Source organism: Chaetodon auriga, chromosome 21 (genome assembly GCF_051107435.1).
Source record: "Chaetodon auriga isolate fChaAug3 chromosome 21, fChaAug3.hap1, whole genome shotgun sequence".
Classification (NCBI taxonomy): domain Eukaryota; kingdom Metazoa; phylum Chordata; class Actinopteri; order Chaetodontiformes; family Chaetodontidae; genus Chaetodon; species Chaetodon auriga.
This window is the reverse complement of record NC_135094.1, coordinates 14466990-14487766: the sequence shown is the minus strand read 5'-3', so window position 1 is coordinate 14487766 and position 20777 is coordinate 14466990. Positions and strand designations below refer to the sequence as shown.

General features: G+C 45.3%; 1 protein-coding gene across 3 annotated transcripts in view; it reads left to right on the top strand.

Annotated features, from left to right (window-relative positions):
- The first annotated feature begins 1672 nt into the window (after positions 1 to 1672).
- The window catches only part of nrp1a (neuropilin 1a), a 59916-nt gene continuing 40811 nt past the window's right edge, over positions 1673 to 20777 (top strand). The window contains exons 1-3 of one of the 3 annotated variants that reach the window (XM_076761359.1): positions 1673 to 2208; positions 3493 to 3924; positions 5301 to 5475. In XM_076761359.1, the coding sequence (XP_076617474.1) occupies positions 3822 to 3924; positions 5301 to 5475 (278 nt within the window). In that variant the 5' untranslated portion in view covers positions 1673 to 2208; positions 3493 to 3821. Of the gene's footprint in view, positions 2209 to 3216; positions 3925 to 5300; positions 5476 to 20777 lie in introns of those variants that run through there. The other 2 variants (XM_076761361.1, XM_076761360.1) reach the window with 2 other exon arrangements.

Below are 20777 nucleotides of genomic sequence, written 5' to 3'. Positions count from 1 at the left end.
AAAAGGGGACATCTCAATATGCTATGTGCATAAAGCATGTCAACCTCCTGAACTGACAGTGCTGCTTGCATTCCTCACAGGACAACACAACGGTTTGCCAGTTCTTTCTCAGAACAAGCAGATGATTTTACTCATGAAAATTCTATTTTCACCACTGACTGAATGCTGTTAAAGCTGATGCATGGGAGGTCTGACTAAAATGTATACTGAATGTACCGATTAAGTCTGCAAAAAACTTTAATCAGCACACTTGTTCATAAACCCAGCTGTGCAATCTCAAAGACGCTACAGTAAGGTGAGGCTGAGGAGCAGTGGCTGGCTCTCACTGAGCTGCTCACCAGCTCTGATGCCCCCAACAGGACAGAAAGCTCCTAAGCACAGAGACCTGCTGCTGGAAGCCTCTGGTTATTGCAGTCAATTGAGCTAAAACAGCAGAGAACTCAGGCATCTTGTGCCAGCCTTAACCCTTGAGGCCCAGTGATGGTGGTTAGAGGAACTTCCAGCTATATGAGAAGTAGCCTGAATTTTAGTTTCTGTTCCGTTTCTGTGGAGTTGCACATTGAGAGAAAATATGAATGGATGTGTTTTGCTCTCTCTACTGGTGCCTTCCAGTTTCATAATCAGTTGCATCTAACGGCAAACATTTGTTGTGGCATTTCCTGGAATCAGTGTTTTCTGATGAGGATTTGCACTAATTTGGAGGGTCATTTGTGATTCAAATTTTGGGGACTCCTGCCCCCAAGGAGGATTGTTTCCTAAGTTAGAGCTATTTTTTGTAGATCCAGAATCTTTCCTGTCACCTCTGGTGCAGATTCAACAGTCAACACATGCCAGCAAACATTTTCACTTGACTACCATCAATCCTGAATCATTAATAATGACCAAGATTTGCTTATGTTTACATGGTTTAGTGGCTTGACATATCTGGTTGGTGTCACATATCACATCTATAATGTCACAGATGACAGGTTTATGGTCACAATGGCACATGCTGTAATTCAAGTCAGTGTGTGTGTATTTTTGCAGGCTGACGTGTGTGACAGACAGGCAGACAGATTGTCCATACAACAACAGAGAACAGCTTCTTTGTTCACTGCCACAGCACTGCACATTCAGTGGGCTCCTCTGGCCGCTATAGGCTCCAGACAACAGGGCATCAGCTCACAGCCACAGTACCTCTTATGATATGCGTGTGATATTTCTATAGGAACTGGTGCTCAGGTATTCAGCAGTGTTGTGGGGTTTTTTTTTTAACCTATGATATCACTTCAATAATCCAATATCAGGGAGAGATTTATTGTGATGTTGGTGTTGCACCCTTATATAACGTATAGAAGTACTATAGTTTCTCTTTAGGGCAAGTAAAGCTAAGAAAGATTATCTGTGCGTGATCCAAAATTTAAAAAAAAAAAAAAAAAAAAAAAACTGATCTCAGTCAAGATGGCTCACAGACGCCATCAGGTTAGCGCATTTTATGTGTAATGTGACTTTGTGATGAGCGGCCACAGGCTGGTAAAGAGAGAGAGGCAGCTGGGTGAAATCTGCATCTCGACTGCAGACACACCCCCTCCACACACTCACACACACACACATGCACGCTGACAATCACGCGCACCCGCGTACTCATCCCTCGTAAAGGGGCGTGTGGGGCTGGCAGGGACTCAAACCTTCTGCATTTGCATCTGTGACGGAGCCGAGAGCGGCGGCGTACGGAGAGACGGACCGAGAGGGAAAACTTATATTAGACCAACCAGGACTTTTCTGTTTCTCCACATTATTCACTCCATCCCTTTGATATTTTTGGGACCTTCTGTTTTCCCCTCACACTGGCCGGATTTCACTTGTGACAGCGCTGAACGAAAGGGAGCGAAACAGGGAGAGACACTAGGACAGATCAGCGGAGAGGAGACTAGTCTGTACGCGGAGAGGAGAGCGAGTCTCCGGGCATCGGCTGTGCGTCTTTGCGCGGTGGGGACCCAGGAGGGAGCAGGACTGCGCTGGACTGTTCTACCCCGGCGTAAAAAAGAAAGGGGGATTTGGGGGAAAACAACTTGACTCGCTTCTGTTGGGCTCTGGAGAAGATCAGCTGTCATTTTAACAGAATCTGAGGAAGCCTATCGGATCGTATCCTGCTCTCTGTTCCACGCATGCTGGAAGTGGAGAGAGGAGGGCTGGATGCCTGCGGGTTTGCGAGTCCTCAAGACGCAGGTGAATGCAGCTGTTTTTATTGTTCATCACCATAAGCACAGGAGTGAAAGAAATGCTGCTGAAGTGCACTGAAATTCAAATTCCTCATCATCACCCCATGCTTTCCCGTACACTTTTATAAATTTGGCTGCTATGATCCCATCATTGTTTCCCCAGTCCTTTTATTTTAATGGTTTTAAGATACAGACATTGCAACATGAATATCACAAATGAAATTTCATAACCGTGTATTGCCATGCCATGCCGTGTTTGTGCAGAGTTTTGTATGTGCCGATTGAGGTTTGCTGAACATAAGCCGGCTCCGTTCTTTTTTGTGCAGTGTGACCCAGTAAGGGCGGCCTCAAGTAAATGTCTCGAGGCTACTATAATTTACGCTTTAATTGATTTCCCCTAAATTTCAGAGTGCCAGCTTCATGCTGTCACTGTTGTGGGGCAGGCTTTAACAATTGGCGCATCTGGATAGCTACTGGTGCATAAAAGAAAATCCACAAGGACTAAGGGGGGAAAAAGCCCCACTTTCTATTATTTAGCTCCTGAGAGGAAAAAAAAAAATGGCCTATAATAAGCACTGCAGTACAGATATGCTTCCATTTGAACTGGAGGATCAGTGTTGAGAGGGACAGATGGATTGGAAGACGCAAAAGGGAACTTCTGTTGATTAGGTAGTTCAGTGTGTCAAATGAAATGATCGGTCCCAGATAGAAGCGGAAGAGGACATCCTGAGGAAATACTCCTACAGTATTCTTCATCACCCAGACTTAAAAATGTTGAAATTCAGAATGATTTATGGTGGCATATTTCCATAAAATGTGTCAGATTTGGTGTGGTGCCATCCCAAATCATGTTTTTAGATGTCAGTGTCCATGTGTTACTACAGCTTCCATTAATGCCGAACTCCTTTTTGTAAGAGATGAGAGAGGAGGGAGGGAGGGTGAGTGAGTAAAAGAGAGAGAGGGGAAGAAGAGAGAGAGTCATGTCACTTAACGGACTGCTGGTGCTCTGTGACTCAGTGTGCAGCCCCGCTTACATATAAAGACACTGGGCTTTTCCCACATAGGTTGGCTATTTGTAATCAAGCCAATCATCAACCTCTCCGACTCCCCACTCTGAGCCTATAGAAGCAAAGTGGTCACAATTTGGGGAAGGGGTGTACCCGTGCCTTTATAGGCTTGTTTGTATCAGCAACAGCGCGTTTAGACAGATTGGGGAAACGTCGAGAGCGCACGGCCGCAGCACGCCTTCCTAACCTGCTCACATCCCCGTCTATCTCTTTTCGCTCCACAGCCGAGGATTACCTCCTGCCTTGTCATTTGACGAAGTAAGAACGCCAAAAGGAGTGGGTCGTTTCTTCATATATCTCGCGCTTTGGCGTCTTTGGAGAGGATATGGCACGGGCGGCGCTGGAGAGAGGAGCGCAGCCGGCACAGGCGAGAGGAAACAGGAGCTGAATGACAGGATGCCAGCGACCTGAGCCCGCTCTCAGATCAGTTCCAGCTTCGTTAAAGGGGACACTTCTGCTTTATTTGTCGGGTTAAGAGGAGGAGAGGAGAATACTTGCCAAAAAAAATCTGTTGGAGGAGTTTAATTTCGGAGGGGTTTTTTTTTCTTTTTGTATGCGTAATTTTATTTTTTTTGTTGAGAAAACAAGGATGCATTGTGGATTAGTCTTTATCCTGTTCATGGGAATCCTTTTGGTGGTCAAGGCTTTCAAAAACGGTAAGTGAGACATCTGATATCTATATAAATAAAGCTTTTGTGTACTCTGCAAAGCTACTAATCCTAATATTTCTTTTAAAGATTAGCCTTCTCTGTTCTCCGCTGATCTTTTGGCAAACTCGCAGGGCGCTCACCTGCCTATTCTGCCAACACCTAGAGAAAACACGTCCAATGTTATTTCTACAGAGACTTAAACATTATTGCTCAATAATGACTTTAGAGACTATATCAGAGCGCTCTTTAATCTTTATTATATATCTTTTATTTATGATATTCCTCTTATATTCATGTCATGCTCTGTATGATCGTGAGTAGTGATTTTTTTGTAACCTTATTGCTGTTAAAGGCACTTTTATCTCCCATCATATCATTAAAATAATCCTAAATATGCCCTTATTTGTATTAACTCAACTACAGTTCCTTGAGAGACTTGTTACATGTAATAAACTCTTTTTTAGAACACTTGATGAGGTGGGATTTCAACTCCTTTTTGTTGGAGCAGCTATCGGTTAAAAGGTCTGTTTTTGAGCTCTGAAGTTCAAAATGTCAGCCCAAACGCTCCACTTACCCAAACTTCCCCATGCTCCATTCTTACAGCATTAGTTTCGTTTCTACTTTCTGCTCTTGCTCGTTATTCTTTCTTTTTCTTTTTCTTTTTTTTCTAATTTAACTGATTTTCTGCATTGGTTAGAGAGCAGCTGGTTTATAGTAAAAGGATGAATACAAGCAAATAAAGATAAATGTGTAAGCGGACGTCTGAAAACTCCAGGATTAATCCTTTTAATGATGGAACTCGTAGTGTTTCAGGAAGTTTCAGGGAATAGAATGAAGATGCCTCTGACTTCTGGCTTCGGCAAAAACAAAACTTCTTCTGAAGCTTCTCCATTCAGACTTTTAATTTGGATCGCGTCTACAGCTCCACCAGAACTGACCTGAGAGCTGCTCCTTTTCTTATTTTAAAGCGAGGGACTATTCCTTCTTACATCTGACATGGGAATAAACAATTGTCTGCTTCATAAGAACTCAACATAAACAACATTCTACTCTATTAGACCTATTATTAATCTTATCTCTAATAATGATACTTAATTGCAATAATAAATAAGTTCATGCAGTAACACTGGGATATTTCTGTCCAAATTAACTCTTTAACATTTATTTGTCTGGACCACTTAAATTCTGTGAAATAATGTTTTAGGATAAATTGATAGAAGTTTGTATTACAGCTGTGATAGAGACTGTCCTGCCTCTCAGCCTGGTGGAGTCCAGCTACTCCCTCTCTATAAACTGCTATAATATCAGCTAAAAGGCCAAATGTGAAAGGCCACTTTCGCTTGTTTTCACCGTATAAGATCTCTTTCCGCTTCCCTCTGCAGATAAATGTGGAGGCAACATCAGAATCTCAACCGCCAACTACCTCACGTCGCCCGGATACCCCATGTCTTATCCCCCTTCTCAGAGATGTGCGTGGGTGATATCTGCGCCCGGTCCTCACCAGCGGATCCTCATCAACTTCAACCCGCATTTCGATCTGGAGGACCGGGAGTGCAAGTAAGCGCACCGAGAGTCAGAGAGCTTGTGTTGGAGAAATAGATGTACTTTTGATCCCCAGAAAAACTTGATTTCGTTCCCGGGGAGGCCCGATCTAATCGACAGTTTATCCAAAAGTCTCTATTCCTTTATTATGCAAAAAGAAAAATTGCTGAATGAAATGACAGAACTGTCTGGGAAACTTTTTAAGATACCGATTTGGCCCCCAGAACTCACTTTGGGAACCACCTCACTATGAGGGGCTGTGCACACCGGTATGATATTATGACTGATAGCGTGAATTTATGTGTGTTTTCCTGTGAGTATGATATCGCTCCTGTGTGACACTGATTCCCCCCTTTCCCTCATGTGCTGCATATTGCACATGAAACTGCGCCATCTGGTGTCCGCAGGCTCCCTGCAACCGTGTCAGTGCAGAGCTGCTCTGGCACCGCTCAGGGCAGCAGGAATGTCCCACCCCTGCCATGTGGTTTTGGAATGTCCTCGCTTCTGTGGAATGAAGTCAGCAGGGTACAGCATTGACTCCGTCTGATTTGATCTGGAGGTCTACTTTTGCCGAGGGCACTGAAGAAGAGCTGTGGGTCCAAAGACTCACCAGAGGCCATTAACTGTGGTTCCTTTGTACACTGCAAGAAAAAGTGTCCATCTTAACAAGTCATTTACATTCATAATTCCTCTTAAAACTCCATTACTCTCAAAACGAGTGAGGAATTCCAAGAATGGGTTCAAAAGAACAAGTCTCGGCTTATTTTAATTAGGCAGTGAGTCTGTTAGTGTCAGAGTTGGAATCAAGTGAAATTATCTCACTCATCTGGGTTCTTTCACTCGCTTTGATTTCAAAACTAGTTGAAGTTGCCCTTTCAATGTGAATCTCCCAGTGACAGTTAGTTACTGATCCTTATTTGACTTGTAAGCTGCGAGCTGTCGCATCCAACAAAAGGCTAAGCAGCTAACCTGTTGTCAGATAGATAGTTTAAGCCGATGAAACCGGAGACAGACAGTAATGTGATGAGCCTGTGTCAGGGTGGGTGCCCCGAGGTGAGCCTTGCCTGGGCAGACTGCCTCTCTCTGATTGCCTGTCTGTGTGTGATTGTGTGTGGTTTTTGTGCGTGTGTCGGTGCCTCTGCCGGCTCTGTCTCAGCTGTTTGTTTACGCTGCAGGGCTCGGGAGAGAACAGGGCTTTGCTGGATCCTGTTACTGTATCCCCGCTCCACCCAAGTTCTGGACCCTGCGCTTCTTTTGTGTTCCCTCGGTGGCCGTTGTATACGTTTGCAGGGTTTGGTCTTTTAATCCCGGATTTCAATCCCACTTTAACCTTTTTCTTTACTGCTGTCGGGGATTTATGGCAGGCTGAATGCCGCTGTCTTTTAAAGGCTGGATGCTTCTTGTCACTTCTTTAGGGTCCGATTTCAGCACCAGAGGGACTATTAAACTGTCCAGGATTCTGAGTGAGAAAGAAAGAGTGAGGACGGAAGAGGGGGGTTAGCAGCAACAATGCTTGTGCTAATCAAATTAGGCAGGAATGAATTTCCTGTGTCTAACCAAATGCAGCAAAGACAGAAAAAAGAAATTTGGTCCCTCCAGGCTCACGGAAGGCCGTTTCCTTCCAGGTTGAAGCGAGGGCGGGCTTCGAGTTTAGCGATCCATCAGAGTATAATTTACAAATTAGCTCTGCTCTTTCATTTTAACAGCCACTGAATTGGCAGATTGTGGATTGCCAGTTAATTGGCTGTTCATAAATTTGTTAGCAGATGAAGTTTGTGTGGTGGATGTGTGCTTGCATCTGTCAGGGTTCCTCCCTCTCTCCCCTCCACGCAGTTTTCTTTTCTTTTGCTTTTAGCTTGCTTGCCACATTCATTATGTTCGGAGCTGACACAACCTTTGTAATACCATTAGTATGGTCAGAAGGTTGGAAAGAGCTCATCTACAGGATTCGCTAACTAATGGCACCAAGGTGGTTGTGAAACAGTCTCCGATTCATGTGGGTCACACAGAGATCGCACTGGAAAACGAGGCTGACCTGACCTACAGCTTTGTCCTATTTTTAACTTGGTGTACCGTTTCATTTTTAATGTTTTTAATGGAGTGCTTTTCATGGGACTTTAGCTCCACTTCACAATGTATTCCACCTCGTGCAGCTTATTTCGGCTTGAGCCAGCAATGACAAGCCATGAAGGGAAGTCCGTGTTCCTTTTTCCTTCTTAATTTCAAATCAAGGCACGATGTAACATGAGGGCGGGTTATTGTGCTAATCGCTGACAAAGCATGTCACAGGTAACTCGATTATGGGAGGCGGAATAGTTGCTTGTGTATCTGCAGACAGTAGTTGGGTGTAATTTGTGTTGGAACCATCGGGCTCTCTTTCGCAAACTCCACTCACCAAGTCAGCCCTTGCATAATGGAAACTGATGAGAGCCAGAATGGCTTCCTTATCTGATGGACTGGCAGAGTGGGTGGAGGTGGAGGGGGCGGGGGCTACAATGCATGCTTCAGTGCACTGCCTTGCAATCTAATTAGTGGGTAAATGGAACACACATGCACCACATGTTCCCCCAACATGGCTGTTATCAGCAAACCAAACAAGAAGCACTCAAAGTGGTGCTCATAAAAAGAAAAACAGCCTTTACTGAGTGGAGCTTGGCCACAGTGGTGTTGTTGCACGTGTGTCCTACCCTTGACAGGTTTGTTTGGGGAAGTGCAGAGGCCTGTATCCTGAGAGCTGGAGGAGGAAAACACTTCATCACAGAGATAAGGAGACTAAGTGAGCCCTGCGATTCTGAATGCAGAACGTGTTTACCTTTCACGCACCATTGTAGACTTTCACAGAGTGGAGTTTCAGGGGCCGCCCTCGCCGCTCCCGCAGCTAATGAAGTTTGAGGCGAAGGCACAGCCCGCATCAAGGCAAATATTTGAAGTCAGTTCAGCTCTGAATAGCAGTGGAATGAGCAAGCTAAGCTCAAGTGAAAAAAGTGAAGTAAATAGATATGCTTTTGCTCCGCTCCCTCCCCGCGTATGCTTTCTCTGTTTCTCTGTGATCTGATAACGCTTGTCAGGCAGCTCTGCCATCTGAATGGAAAAAGGTTTCTGTGGATTTAAATCTAAACAAGTGACAGACAGGTTTCATGTGAGGCAAATCGAAGGACAATTTATTTAATTTCTTAGACAGATGATAGTTTCTGACAGCTCGAGTGACTTTCTGTTTAGAAATCTGATAAAGTTCGAGTTTCCAGTTTTGAACAGACTCAGAGAATATTTCATCCTGAGCTGCGGGCAGTTCTCGCCATCTCCTCCTCTACTGCTGACTCGAAGAGGAGAACTGACTTTCTATAGCTATGATGCACTCCTTGACAACATTATGAATCATTGATGGCGTCGGATTTGCTGACCAAACCAAAAAACAGTTACTTCTTCGGCACACTGAAATCCCTCGCAGCCAGTCAAGGCTGCAATGTTTGTTTAGGAGGAGCAGAAGAGAGGGCTTAAAAACAGAGGGGGTAAGAAGCTGTCTCCTCTCTCTCTCTCAGCCCTCCCTCATTTCTTTGCTTTTCTCTCTGTCTGGATGGTATTTTTCTGGACCCCACAGAAATTCCAGTGTGACAGCCTGCACAGTAGATGGAGGGGGGTTCAGATTGGATGTATGGCATGGCGGTACTAGGCAGCACAGATATTTGAGGAATGCCTTCTCAAGCAGCCCTTTGTGGAGGAGATGGAGGGGAAAGTCAGCGAAAGCCTCCCGCCTTGCTGCGCTTCAAAAAGTCTGCAAGAGCCCCCCTGCGTCCAGGTGCCTGTAACTCAAAGCTTGGAGAAGCACTCTTTCCTCTTTTTAATTGTAGTCCTCCTCTTTCTGTGTCCCGCTGCCCGCTCCACTCCGACCCCCCGCTGTGCTGCCCCTGTGGAGCTGCTTGGCCTGCTGGGAAGGCAAACATTCTCTGCTGTGTACCCTCTACAATAGACATCCTGCCCCTCCTGGCATTCTTGACCAGGCCTGGACTCCACAGATGACTAACAGGAGCTTGGGGAAGGGGGAGCGGGGTATTACCCTGCCCTGGATCTATAGTTGGCTCTTTCTTTGTCATGTGGAATCCCACTAACTCCACTCATGGTGTCAGACAAAGAGTGCCACCTGTTTCTAGGAAGTGAGAGTAGAGGACAGAAGGGGCTTTAGGGAAAAGATCCACACTTGGCCACTTTCCCTAATTCCCTGTTACCCTTCCACCTGGATAGCATGCAGCAGCCCCACGATAAAAAGCAGTGGAGCTTCACAGCTGGAGAGTGAGGAGCCAAAACTCCTGGCTGGACCTGAAAGCAGCTCCCCCGTCAATCCTCTCTCACGCTCTTCGGCAAGGCAACCATGGGCAAATAAGGAGAAGTGGGCTGTGTGACCGCCTATCAGCCGTTGTCATGGAGGAAAATAAATAAGGCAGGAGCGCAACAGGACCCCTTTCTTAATTGGCCTGTGGCGGTGGAGGCTTTTAAAAAAGGGAAGTGCTGTGACCTCCATGGCTGAGAAGACGGGGTTTGGAGTGACAAGGATTGTTGGAGATACTTATGGCCTGTTTGCGGACATGTTTTTCTGCTGTCGATGTGTGCTTCTTTTCAAAGTGCATGTCAGAGAAGCATCTGCGCTGGTGGAGTTCAAAGCGGCGCTGCAAAATAGGCACAGCAAAATAAAGAGTGCGTAGGGTGGCACAGCTTCTTTTAACTACCAGGTTTGACAAAAGCAGCTGAAATTATGCACCTGGTATTTTCCACAGCAATAGACTCCCACAGCTCATAACAATGGAAATCAAATTACACCTAAAATTACATTGAAACAGTGTACCTCGAAAAGCTAGCTTGTCAGCGGCATATCAAAAGCAATCCACTTTGAATGTATCTTGTTTGCACTTCACAGCAATTATACCAAACCTTATTTTGTCAGCATGGTAAAACTTCCACAGACGAGCACTCTGCATTTTCAATCTCTATGTACAATACATCATCCCATTGTTACCTGCAAAAACATAGCCGTTAACGAGGCAGGTGAGCCATGCAAACCAAATGAAAGCGGCGGCGCTGATAAATGTTAAGTGTTCACCTTGTTAATTAAGCAGAGGGCAGAAAAGAGAGGACAGCAGACAGAGATGTTGCATCAGAAAGCAGTTGACCTTCACTCTCATTACTCTCGTTCCTCTTCTTCACCTCTTTTAAACATAAAGGGTTACTCCCTGGCTAATGAGCAGGATTAAAGTAGGTCTGTGCACATGAGGGCTTGCATGCATGCAATATGTGTGTGTGTGTGTGTCTGTGTGTGTGACCGTGGGGTTGAGGGTCTTTTTTTCTTTTTTTTTTTTTTCCATCCACCGGTGAAGTGTTTCACCTTGGCCGCGGCTTGGAAGGGCAGCCTGATTGAAAAGCTTTCTGGCCGTGGCATCTGCCATCCTCCCCGCTGCTCTGTCACCACTTTGATTCATGCACAACCTGACCACAACCGGGAGGCGAGCCACTCTACCTCACAGCGGGAGGGAGGTCCACTTCACAGCGGAGGAGTAGGAAAAGGAGGGAACGAGGGAGGGAGAGGAAGAGAGACGAGACGAGGCCCGTGCTCATAAATAACACAGTGGATTTCAAGCCTCAGTCACATATCTGCGACAGCACAAACGCATCATACGGTCTCACGTGTCTGCTTGTTTTTGTTTTTCATCCCGATGTGGGGGTTAGCGACTCGCGTTTGCTGTGGATTGAGTGTCACTAAGCTGATTCTGGCTAACGGCTGGTGAATTCTCTTTTTTTCTCCCTTTTCTTTTTCTTTCCAGCCCCAAACCAATACAAGCTTCCCTATATGGAAGTTTCTTGTGGAATGGAGCCGCGGCCCACACAGTTTAGAGATGTCAGTCGGCATGTTCTTTTACTTTTTATCCAAAGCAGATTGCTCGAAAAGGAGCTGTATGGAGATAATCATGATTAGAGGAGTACATTTGGTAATCTCAGCTCTCTATCTGGACACACATCTATTGATTGTAAGAAAATTCATACTCATTTTCCTTCCAGCGCCGATGAAAAAGCATTAAACACTGAGGCTATGATTCAATTATGCGTTTCTGTTTCCAAAGGACAGTTGGCAATAAGTACCGTCTCCCCCTCTCTCTGTCTCACATAATATAATTAGCAACAGGTTTTAGTCTCTCGCCTTTTTTTTTTCTTTCCATCAAATGCTGATTTCTCAGTTCACAATGCTGTATGGAAAATAACAAGTGACAAGGAGGGTGAGTGAACAAGGAATAATGTGAGTTCATGATATGTGGGTGGCAGAGCAGTAGTCAGGGGTGGATTGCTTATCCCAATGTCTTACTTATCCGCCCGTCCCCTGTGGACAAAGGCAAGAGAAGAGGCTGTTTAGTTGAATTGATGAGGGAGTTCTGGACACTTTAATACGGCGTGTCCAGGCTTGTCAGACATGTTTCGTTCAGTGGTCTAACCTTGAATGGGGCTCATGATTTTGATTGATGCGGCCATGGTCCTACGCGGCCTGTTTGTTGCCCTAACGCCCTGGTGCTTACAGATCCTCGAGGGGTGGCAGGTGGGGCAGGGGACTCAGCTACCACATGGTTCTTTAGTCAAACAATCAAGCAAGTCCCCAGAGGGGCTCCGGATGACGCAAAGTTTGTTTGCAGTGGGTAAGAGGAGGCAGGTAGCAAGTCAAGCCGAGGACCCTGCTGTCCCAGTCCCAGATCCCCGGGGTCATTTTCGGTCAGCGTGTTTGCACACAGCAGGCTCCCAGCATCGGCTCACTGTTTCTCCACCACTCAGCTCGCCGTGACTCGGCCAGGGCGGCAAACAGACAGTGATTGATGGGGCGGTACCCCACTGCTCTCTGATTGAGTTAGAGCCACTCACAATTCCTTGCTTTGTTTGCTCTTTGCTTGATCCCTCCTCACTAAATTGCCGACATTAGTTGTGGTCTTTCTTTTTCATTACATCCACCACTGCATTTTTTTTTTCTCACGGCTTTATTTCTTTTGTTAGATGGTAGTAATTGTCAGAAAGAATTGTAAATTCAGCCTCACAGCAACCTTTTGTGGCATTATCACAGTAGGGTAGCGCTCAAAGTGTTATTAGTAGTCCGTACCTCTGGCGCCTGTCCAGCCTCTCTGGGATGACCCCTACCTGCAGAGGGATAAGTGACAAAAAGGCCCTCTCTTCCCTGCATACTGAGACAATGGAGATGGAAATGATACTACTGGACAGACAGCCTCAAGTTGGCAGGAAAGTTTGATTGCAGGGCCAGTAAATGGAAGAGTCACCTTGCCCTCCGAATGCTGGCAAGGGCTGACTGGCCATCAGCACTTAGATCGGCCCTGTAATGCCAAGCATTCAGCCTTTCTGCCCAGCACCACGGAAGAGATGCACCACTTGGCATGAGGCCCTCACAGCACGTCCTATTTGGCTTTCAAAGTGCTGCATCATTGGAAAATCTGAGTTCTTTGCACACAGTGAGAACAATGCAGCCTTGAATGAAATAAAGGATGTGGTTTGAAACGGTAGATATTGTGTCCAAGGACTGATCCGCATTCAAAGGAAATCTGGCAATAACTGATCAACTGGCCATGCTAGCAAATATGTGCCTGTTAAAAAAAACTTCCCTTATTTATTTTTTATCACCATCCCTTTTCCTCTTCCTGTTAAGAGTCTCGTCTCACAGTTATTGTGTGATTTAAGGTCAGGTGTCGTTGCTGCTGGCTGTTTGTGCATATTGTATATACACTCAAGAGGACAATCCCAGTCCTCCACAACACTCTCTCAGGGCCTGTTCACAGTCTCCCCTGCCCCCAGCCAATTGGCTGCATGTCCAGCCAGATGACTGGGTCATGGAGTACCCAGCCCAGACTGCTCTCTGACCCCCCAGCCCTCCAGCCGCTTCCATAGACTGCAGGGAGGACAGAGAAAAGAAAGAGGAGAGAGAAGGCTAGGGGGGACGGATGGGGCGTTAAATTGAATAATTCCCAGTGCAGTTATTACTGCCATTGCCCTCGAGCTTCCTAGCCATTGTGGAGCCATGTAGAAGAATCTTAGAGAGAGAGAGAGAGCACGCTTTTGCTGGATTCATGCTGGCACCTGTTTGCCAACTACCTCTATCAGCTATTTGCACTATTTCTCTCTTTTTGTTTCTGCTCCTGTCCTCCCCTATCAACCACTGCGCTTACATTCCTTCACGCTCTTTCTCTATCTCCCTCACCAGTCTGTTTCCTTTTAACCCACCAGCACCACAACCCCACCTACCACACTCTTTCTCTCTTCCTTCCCATTGTGGAGATGAGAGTTTTGAGCTGCACCCAAAAGCCTTACCTCTAAATGACCTCAGCCTCAACTCCCCTCCTCCCTTCCCTTCCTCTTTCTCCTCTGCTCCTCTTTCCTCCTTTGAATGCGGCGTGCTCCTCGCACACACAGCTCATTACCCGGCGGGGAGCTCCGCTAGCTTCCCACAGCATCAGAAACAGAGAGATGATTGCCATTGAGTATGCCGCTCCATTTTGGGGGAGTGACATTGTTTTTTCTGTCATCAGCCTATGAAATGTGAAGTTATGTCGCATTCCTGGCTAATTTTAGTTCCATGTAAAGTTCAGTAGGTCACTAGTTCAAGGTTGTTGACAATTATCTCCATGTTTCCTCATGTTTCTTCTTGCCACATGGTTTCAGCATGCCGGACGCTAATCATGGACATCCTACACTTGTACTCATGGACAGGATGTACAGCTATAGTCTGTCCCCTAACAAGCACCTCCTTTTTGTGACATACTCAAAATAAATGGGATACTGTTCTTGGACCTTTCTGGACTAGTGTCATCCTGGTTCTTCTGAAAGTTAACTCTCTGGAGTTTCCGATCAAATTACTCAGAGGCATTTTATTTATTTTAATGGAAATGCCTGTTTCTATGTTTGGTCAGCTACAGATTCAATGGCACTATGGGAATTAATTCTGCTCCAAATGTGGTATTTAATGCACCCAAATTGAGCATTGGTCTCTCTGGGTTATGGTCTATGGTTTACACAGATTGAATCATGGGGCTTTGCGCTCTTAAATGATGTAAGCTGGGTGATGATTCAAGTAGGTGACAAGGCAAGTAATCAACCAACCTTCTCTGACAGCCCTCAGATTTGGACCTCTGCTTAAGGGCTGTAATGCATTGAGATATTTTTTGAATTCCTGCATTGTGAACTAAGTTGAGGGTTATGGATCCTTGAGTTCAAAACTTTCATTATACAGTAAGTTGAGATGAAGCTGCCCTGAGCTCTCCCCTTCCCTGCAGGGTGTGTATGTATCCATGCCACTGAGTCTCGTAGGTGCCCTGGGGGGGGTGAGTAGGTGACAAGAGCAGTGCGGGGCCAGTGCAGTTAACAAAGACAGTATACGCGTCAGCCCTGCTGTGCCACATCGCCCCCTTCCTCCCAGTGCCCTGTTATTTTTACCCTTGACTTCTCATTGTTGTAACGACGCCGTATCATCTGAGCCGTGCCACAGACCCCTGTGGAGGACTCTCTCTTCGCTCACCTCTGCCTGCCCCTCTCTCCTGTGTAATCAGAGATCCTCTCAAATGTCAAGGTGGGACAAATGGGAGCCATTCCCTCCTGTAATGGTCCCAGAAATGGGCTGGAGTGCTTCTCTTTCCCTCCCTCTCTTTCTCTCTTCCCTCTTTGAAAAAAAACACAGGCCTTTTTCATCCTTTCTATCTTATTGGCTTGCTTTCTTTCCTTGTAGTTTTTCCTGCTTTTCTTTTGTGACACTGTGTAAGTTATATCACAGAGTTTCTGGCTTTGTTGTGTTGATATGTTAAACATTTTCATGATAGGGTGTGTGACTGCCATGGTATAATAGTGCTGAGTCCAAATTATCATATAATAAGGCCATTAATACACTGTGGCTTTACTTCTATGAAGCATTTCATAGAAATGTACCCAAAGGGTTGGTTGCCTCATTTGCAAAGCATACATTCACATGTGAATATTCATATCTGCACACAATGATGCATATGGAGCGCTGCCGTACGCTAAGCATTTTCATTTCCGAAGCTCACTTAGCACAGAAAAAAATGTTGAATGTGTATTTCCATTTTGCCATGGGCGGCTTTCTAATTAACTGTACTTATTCACTCACTGTATGTATGATAACAGTATGTGTGGTAGAAAAAGAAATGTGGCTAGATGGATATTTTCAACCCTGCTCACAACTGCAGCTTTACGCACAGCTTTGATATAATCTTGAACTTAACACATCAGAAATATACTGCATATTGATGTATTTTCACTCACTGAGAACTCAATGATAATACTAATAAACTGGAATAATTTAAGAACTGATCACATTTTACATTGAATATTTTTAAGAATACTGTTTACAACATGAGGAGAATATTCAGGAAGCAGAAATCTTGGTGAAAATCCCCTTTTAGAAATACCCCTTGCAGTGCATCAGCCATTTATTGTTTCATTAGTTAGATTTAGGTATAATCAGCAGTTCATTTATCCACATTTTAGCCTTCACTTCCTATTAGCAGAAGCATTTTCTGAGCTCAGCAAGAAGGCCGTCTTCACCGTGAAATGCAGTGAACATTATCTTCTTAGAGCAGGAATCGCAGTAACTTTTGGATGCAAGTTTTAAACCAATAAAAAGCAATTTTAAGAAATATATGCATTTTTGATTGATGATAACTTAAAACACTGAGACATTTGATTAATGTATCTTCAAGGCACCAGTGTTAGGCCACAAAGACTAATGATGAAGTAACGGTACAACTGATTCCCGACTATACTCTATATTCACATCGTCATGCTTCTAATCATACGTTTAACGAGGGAAAAAGGTCAAAGTGTGCATAACAGGATGGCTGAAAATATGCACAGCTCTGCCCTGTAGACAAGTCAGCTGAACATACTTCAGCATTGCCAGGGTTCAGAGTTCACTAGGCCTTACATGTGAGGTGAACACAGGGGATTTAGACAGCCTGCTAACAGTGGCAGCTTTGTGGCAACCCCCTCCTGCCTCCCCGTCTAAGGCCTGAATATACGTCTGTACTCCTGTGTACAGACACATAGACAGACAGCTGAGAGCACCAAGGACACACAGTAGTTCTGTTGATACTAATTTCTGGAGCCCACTTGGAGGACGTGTTCCACACATGTGCAGACATATTCCGTACAGCAAATTGGAGGTACACGCAGACCCTGCGCGTACACCCTCTGACAAAATTTACATCACGAGAACCCTCGCGGATGTGGAAAGTACAATTTCAGCTTTTGTCTGCGCAGAAAGGATCCCCCCCCGGGGCGGAATGCTCCCCCTGTCAATCTGTGCTCATACTTCCAAATAAAGGATTATTGTGCATGTTGCAAAGGGAGGGGGACGTAATAATTGAGTCTAAATAGCCAAATTCATTAATTTGATTGTTGGCGACAGCAGATCTCTCGACAGTGTAATTAGGAAAGCTAATGGATGGAGGCATGCTAAATCCATCAATGCTAATGATAATTGCTGTTCAGGAAAGCGAGCATGCTTTACAAACGTGTGGCCGAGGCCGCCACAAAATCAGAAGCAGCCAGGGAATCTAAAAATATGACAGCCGAGTCTAACCGTGTGGGGGGGTGACACCCACAGAGGCCAGTTGGACGGGTGCAGCTGAGCTGTCTGGGTGGGGAACATCCATCTTTTCATCCATCTTTTTTTTTTATATCTTCCCCCCATCCATGTGGCAGGGTGGTGTTGAGCAAAGCAATCATGCCCTTCTCCCCCTCACTGACAAGGAGCCACTTCTGAACCCATCAGCTCTGATTGGTTGGTGGTTTGTCCCGCTGGGTGGGTTGCCACGTTCTGAGGCCTTCAACTCCTGCAACAATTTTCTGCAGATTCAGAAGTGGAGACACATCAGTGGAGAGGATGATCGCCTAAAAAAACTCGCCTGATTTTTTTCACGCTCCATGGTTCGAGTTTCTGCTTTAACGATGAGATCTTGACCTTCAATGAAAATCTTAATGTTAGCAAGTCAATTTGGGTTAGTGTCTCCAGCTGAAAAAAATAAGATGTAGACCCGGTTTACTGCCTTGGTTTTCCTTCCTTGTCTGTCCAGGCCAGCTGACGTTGGGGTCATTACAGTGGGTCTGGGCCCAAGGAGAGAGGGAACCTGTTATTCTAGTGCGGGTTAATGAATGTCACATGCAAGCGGGAGGCACTACGGTAGGGAAAGTAGAGAAAGAGAGACCATTTTATTTCAGTAAGGTATGTCCCCTCCAGGCTCGTAAAAAGTAAGTCAGCTTGTCTCGTGCCCCCTTGTACAAACGTTAATGATATTTTTCTGGTGCCTCAAGTGACAGTTTGTTAGCTGCAACTCGTTAACACATGAAATCTGCGGACCAGAGTTTTCTGACAGTCGACAACAAAGTCCTTTTTCCTGCTAAGTCCCCTGGGCCTCACAGAGCTGTCCCGAGTCCGTTGTTTAGGCCTTTTCACTTGTGTTACCCCAAGATGTTTTGACATGTTGTCGGTGACATGTTTTCGTGCAATAGCAAGTTAAACTGTGACAGTCGCAGAAAGAGGAATGCCAGAGAAAAGTGGCGGGCATTTGTTCGATACACAGCTGAAGCAAAGGGAGCAATAGCAAAGAAAACGCTCTTGTTCTGGGGGTTTCCACAGCATGCTTGAGCTTATAAACGGTCTGATTAAGAAATCTGACCAATTGTAGGAGGCTTATACAGTCTGTCATAGCATTATTCCATTGCCTCAGATTGTATTGCTTTTGTAGAACCATATCAAGTGGACATTTATAGAGGGAGGACAGATTATTTCCATGGGAAAGCTTCAGGCAATATAACTGTTATATTGTTAGGTTGGTGGTTTGTCGCCTTCTCTTTGGCTTTGCGAGGAGGGCTAATGTTCTTGTTTGACACTAGCGGATTGCTTTTTCTCTGTGCCTGAAGAAAGAAGGCAGGCTAATACATTTGAGTCGGTGAAGCGAAGGTCGTTGAGAATTACATTCAGCAGCCCCCCTACCCCTCTCTTTTTTCCCTTTAATTTCCCCACTGGATTGGCAAACCGTTTTCACTATTAGCAATGTGGTAGGCAGCTCACTGTGTGTGTATGTGTGTGTGTGTAATTGTCTGTGTGTGTGTTGTGGTGTGCTGCCAGGCCCACCCAGACCCAAGGCAGACTAGATGGATAAATAGGTGCATGGCTCAACTGGATTGTATTGTCATGAGGAATAAGGACAACAACAACGGCAGTGATAAAAAAAAAAAAAAAAATCACCGTAAAGTCCCCCGAGAGGAGGAATCTAAGTTTAACTTGGCAGGTCAGGAGGACATAGATGAGAGGCAGACCCCAAATCTGTTGGACGATCCGTGGCTTAAAAGTAGGTCATGTTAATGTTCTTCTTTTATGATGCGACAAAGAGGTTGTTAACTGTCCCCTGTCTTCCCCAAGCATCACTACCTTACAACACAAGTCCCCACAGGTGTTCACACCAATTGATTAGAGCTACATTTAACACGGCTGGCAACAGGAGACCCTCTCCGAGGCGTCAAACTGCCCCGCCAAGCGTTTCCCATAATGTCTTCCAGATGATAAGGGCCTGGATAGATATGTGTTAGCAGAGCAGAGTGTGTGGACCCACTGGCGCAGAACCGCTGGAGGCCTGGCTGACACACCAGCCATTTAGGCACAAATAGAGACATTTTCGAGAAGGAGGTCTCTTCTTTCTTTCCTTCCTCGCACAGAGAGCACAGCGAGGACCCCCAGGGCGTATTCTCTCTTCCATCTGCATCCTCTCTCCTGCTGCGCTGCCTTTATGAGGGCCATCCAAGCTGATGGTGTGCGATGCAGGGTAAAAATGCAATAAACAGCTTTTCTGGAGGTGTGAGTTGTCGAAAATAAGAATATTTTTAGAGAGAATATTCCTCTTGTTTGGGTGGTGAATGGGTGTGATATGAAAACATTGGTTGACTGGCATCTGTTAAAATCATGCTATACTGTACATAATATGCATAATGCTCTGCATGTACACACCTGTTTGCACACATATGGTTCATATGCACACACAGATAGCAAAAGAGCACACGCGCACACACTTGCTCTGCTCCTTCAGCTGTACTGCAGCATGCTCTTCTCTCCGTCTTCATCTCAGTGATGCATCTCAGCATCAATTTTTTAGGCGTCTGGCAATGCTCAGCTTTTGGCAGTTAGATAGCTGCAGAGACAGAGGCTCTGAGGTGAATTATAAGTCTGCTGATAGAACAGAGCAGGAACATGAAAAGATTGATGCTCTCTGTTGTGAGCTGGGAACCCAAAGATGGAGAGGAGAGGAGAGGAGAGGAGAGGAGAGGAGAGGAGAGGAGAGGAGAGGAATCAGGAGAGGTGGGAGCCTCTAAGCAGAGAAATTGATTGTACAAACATAAACAATTGGGGGAGAAATCTGACTGCTGCATCTTCCTGGATTCTTCTTTCAATTTATGTGGATGAACACTGTCCATTTGACTACAGGCAGAAACATGTAAGACTTCAACCGAAATTTAAAGTTCATTAAATTATCGAAACACCTATAACGTACCAGTATATACTGTACGCCTTCCTTTCAATAGGAAAATAAAATCGAGAGCGCAGTAACTCTAATTTCTTACTGCAAAATATAATGTTTTGGTAGCTTTGGTTAGACTTAAAATTCATTATAAATATTTCCTTTGTGATGAAACTAAACAATGACATCATTACAACAGCAAACAAAACCTGGTCCCAGCTTCAGGGCAGCCCTTTAAACTAAATAATGAGCGCCATTTAGCTGCAAAGTTGGGAGGGGGAAACATTGTAAACACCATGTGAAACTAGTATTTTTTACTGCGCTGGAGCTGATAAAGAAGCTCTAACAAAGTGCTACTTGTCTAAGCCGAGCTGGGCTGTTGCCACAGCTGGTGGCCCGCTGTGGAGAAAGAGAGAAGACCTGGTCTGAAATCACAACACAGTGAAATGAAGAGAGGCCAAACAGCTCAAGCAGGGGATTTAATGGAGGAAGCAGCAGAAAAGAGAGGACTGTATGGGTGTGGATCCTTAAAAGAAGGCTATCAGGGACTACTAGTTTATAGACAGCAGCTTTAAGTCTAGGTACCAAACCTTTAACCCGACACACTGAAAGTTTAAAGCAGAGAAAAAGAACAAGAGGAGGCACTTGATGCATGCTGACAGCTCCATATCACCTCAGATCACTCCATCCAGGCAGAAAGACCAGTGAAGTCATCCATCCACCGCACCTCCTCAGGGGACCAAATTTCAAGGAGTACCACTTCTG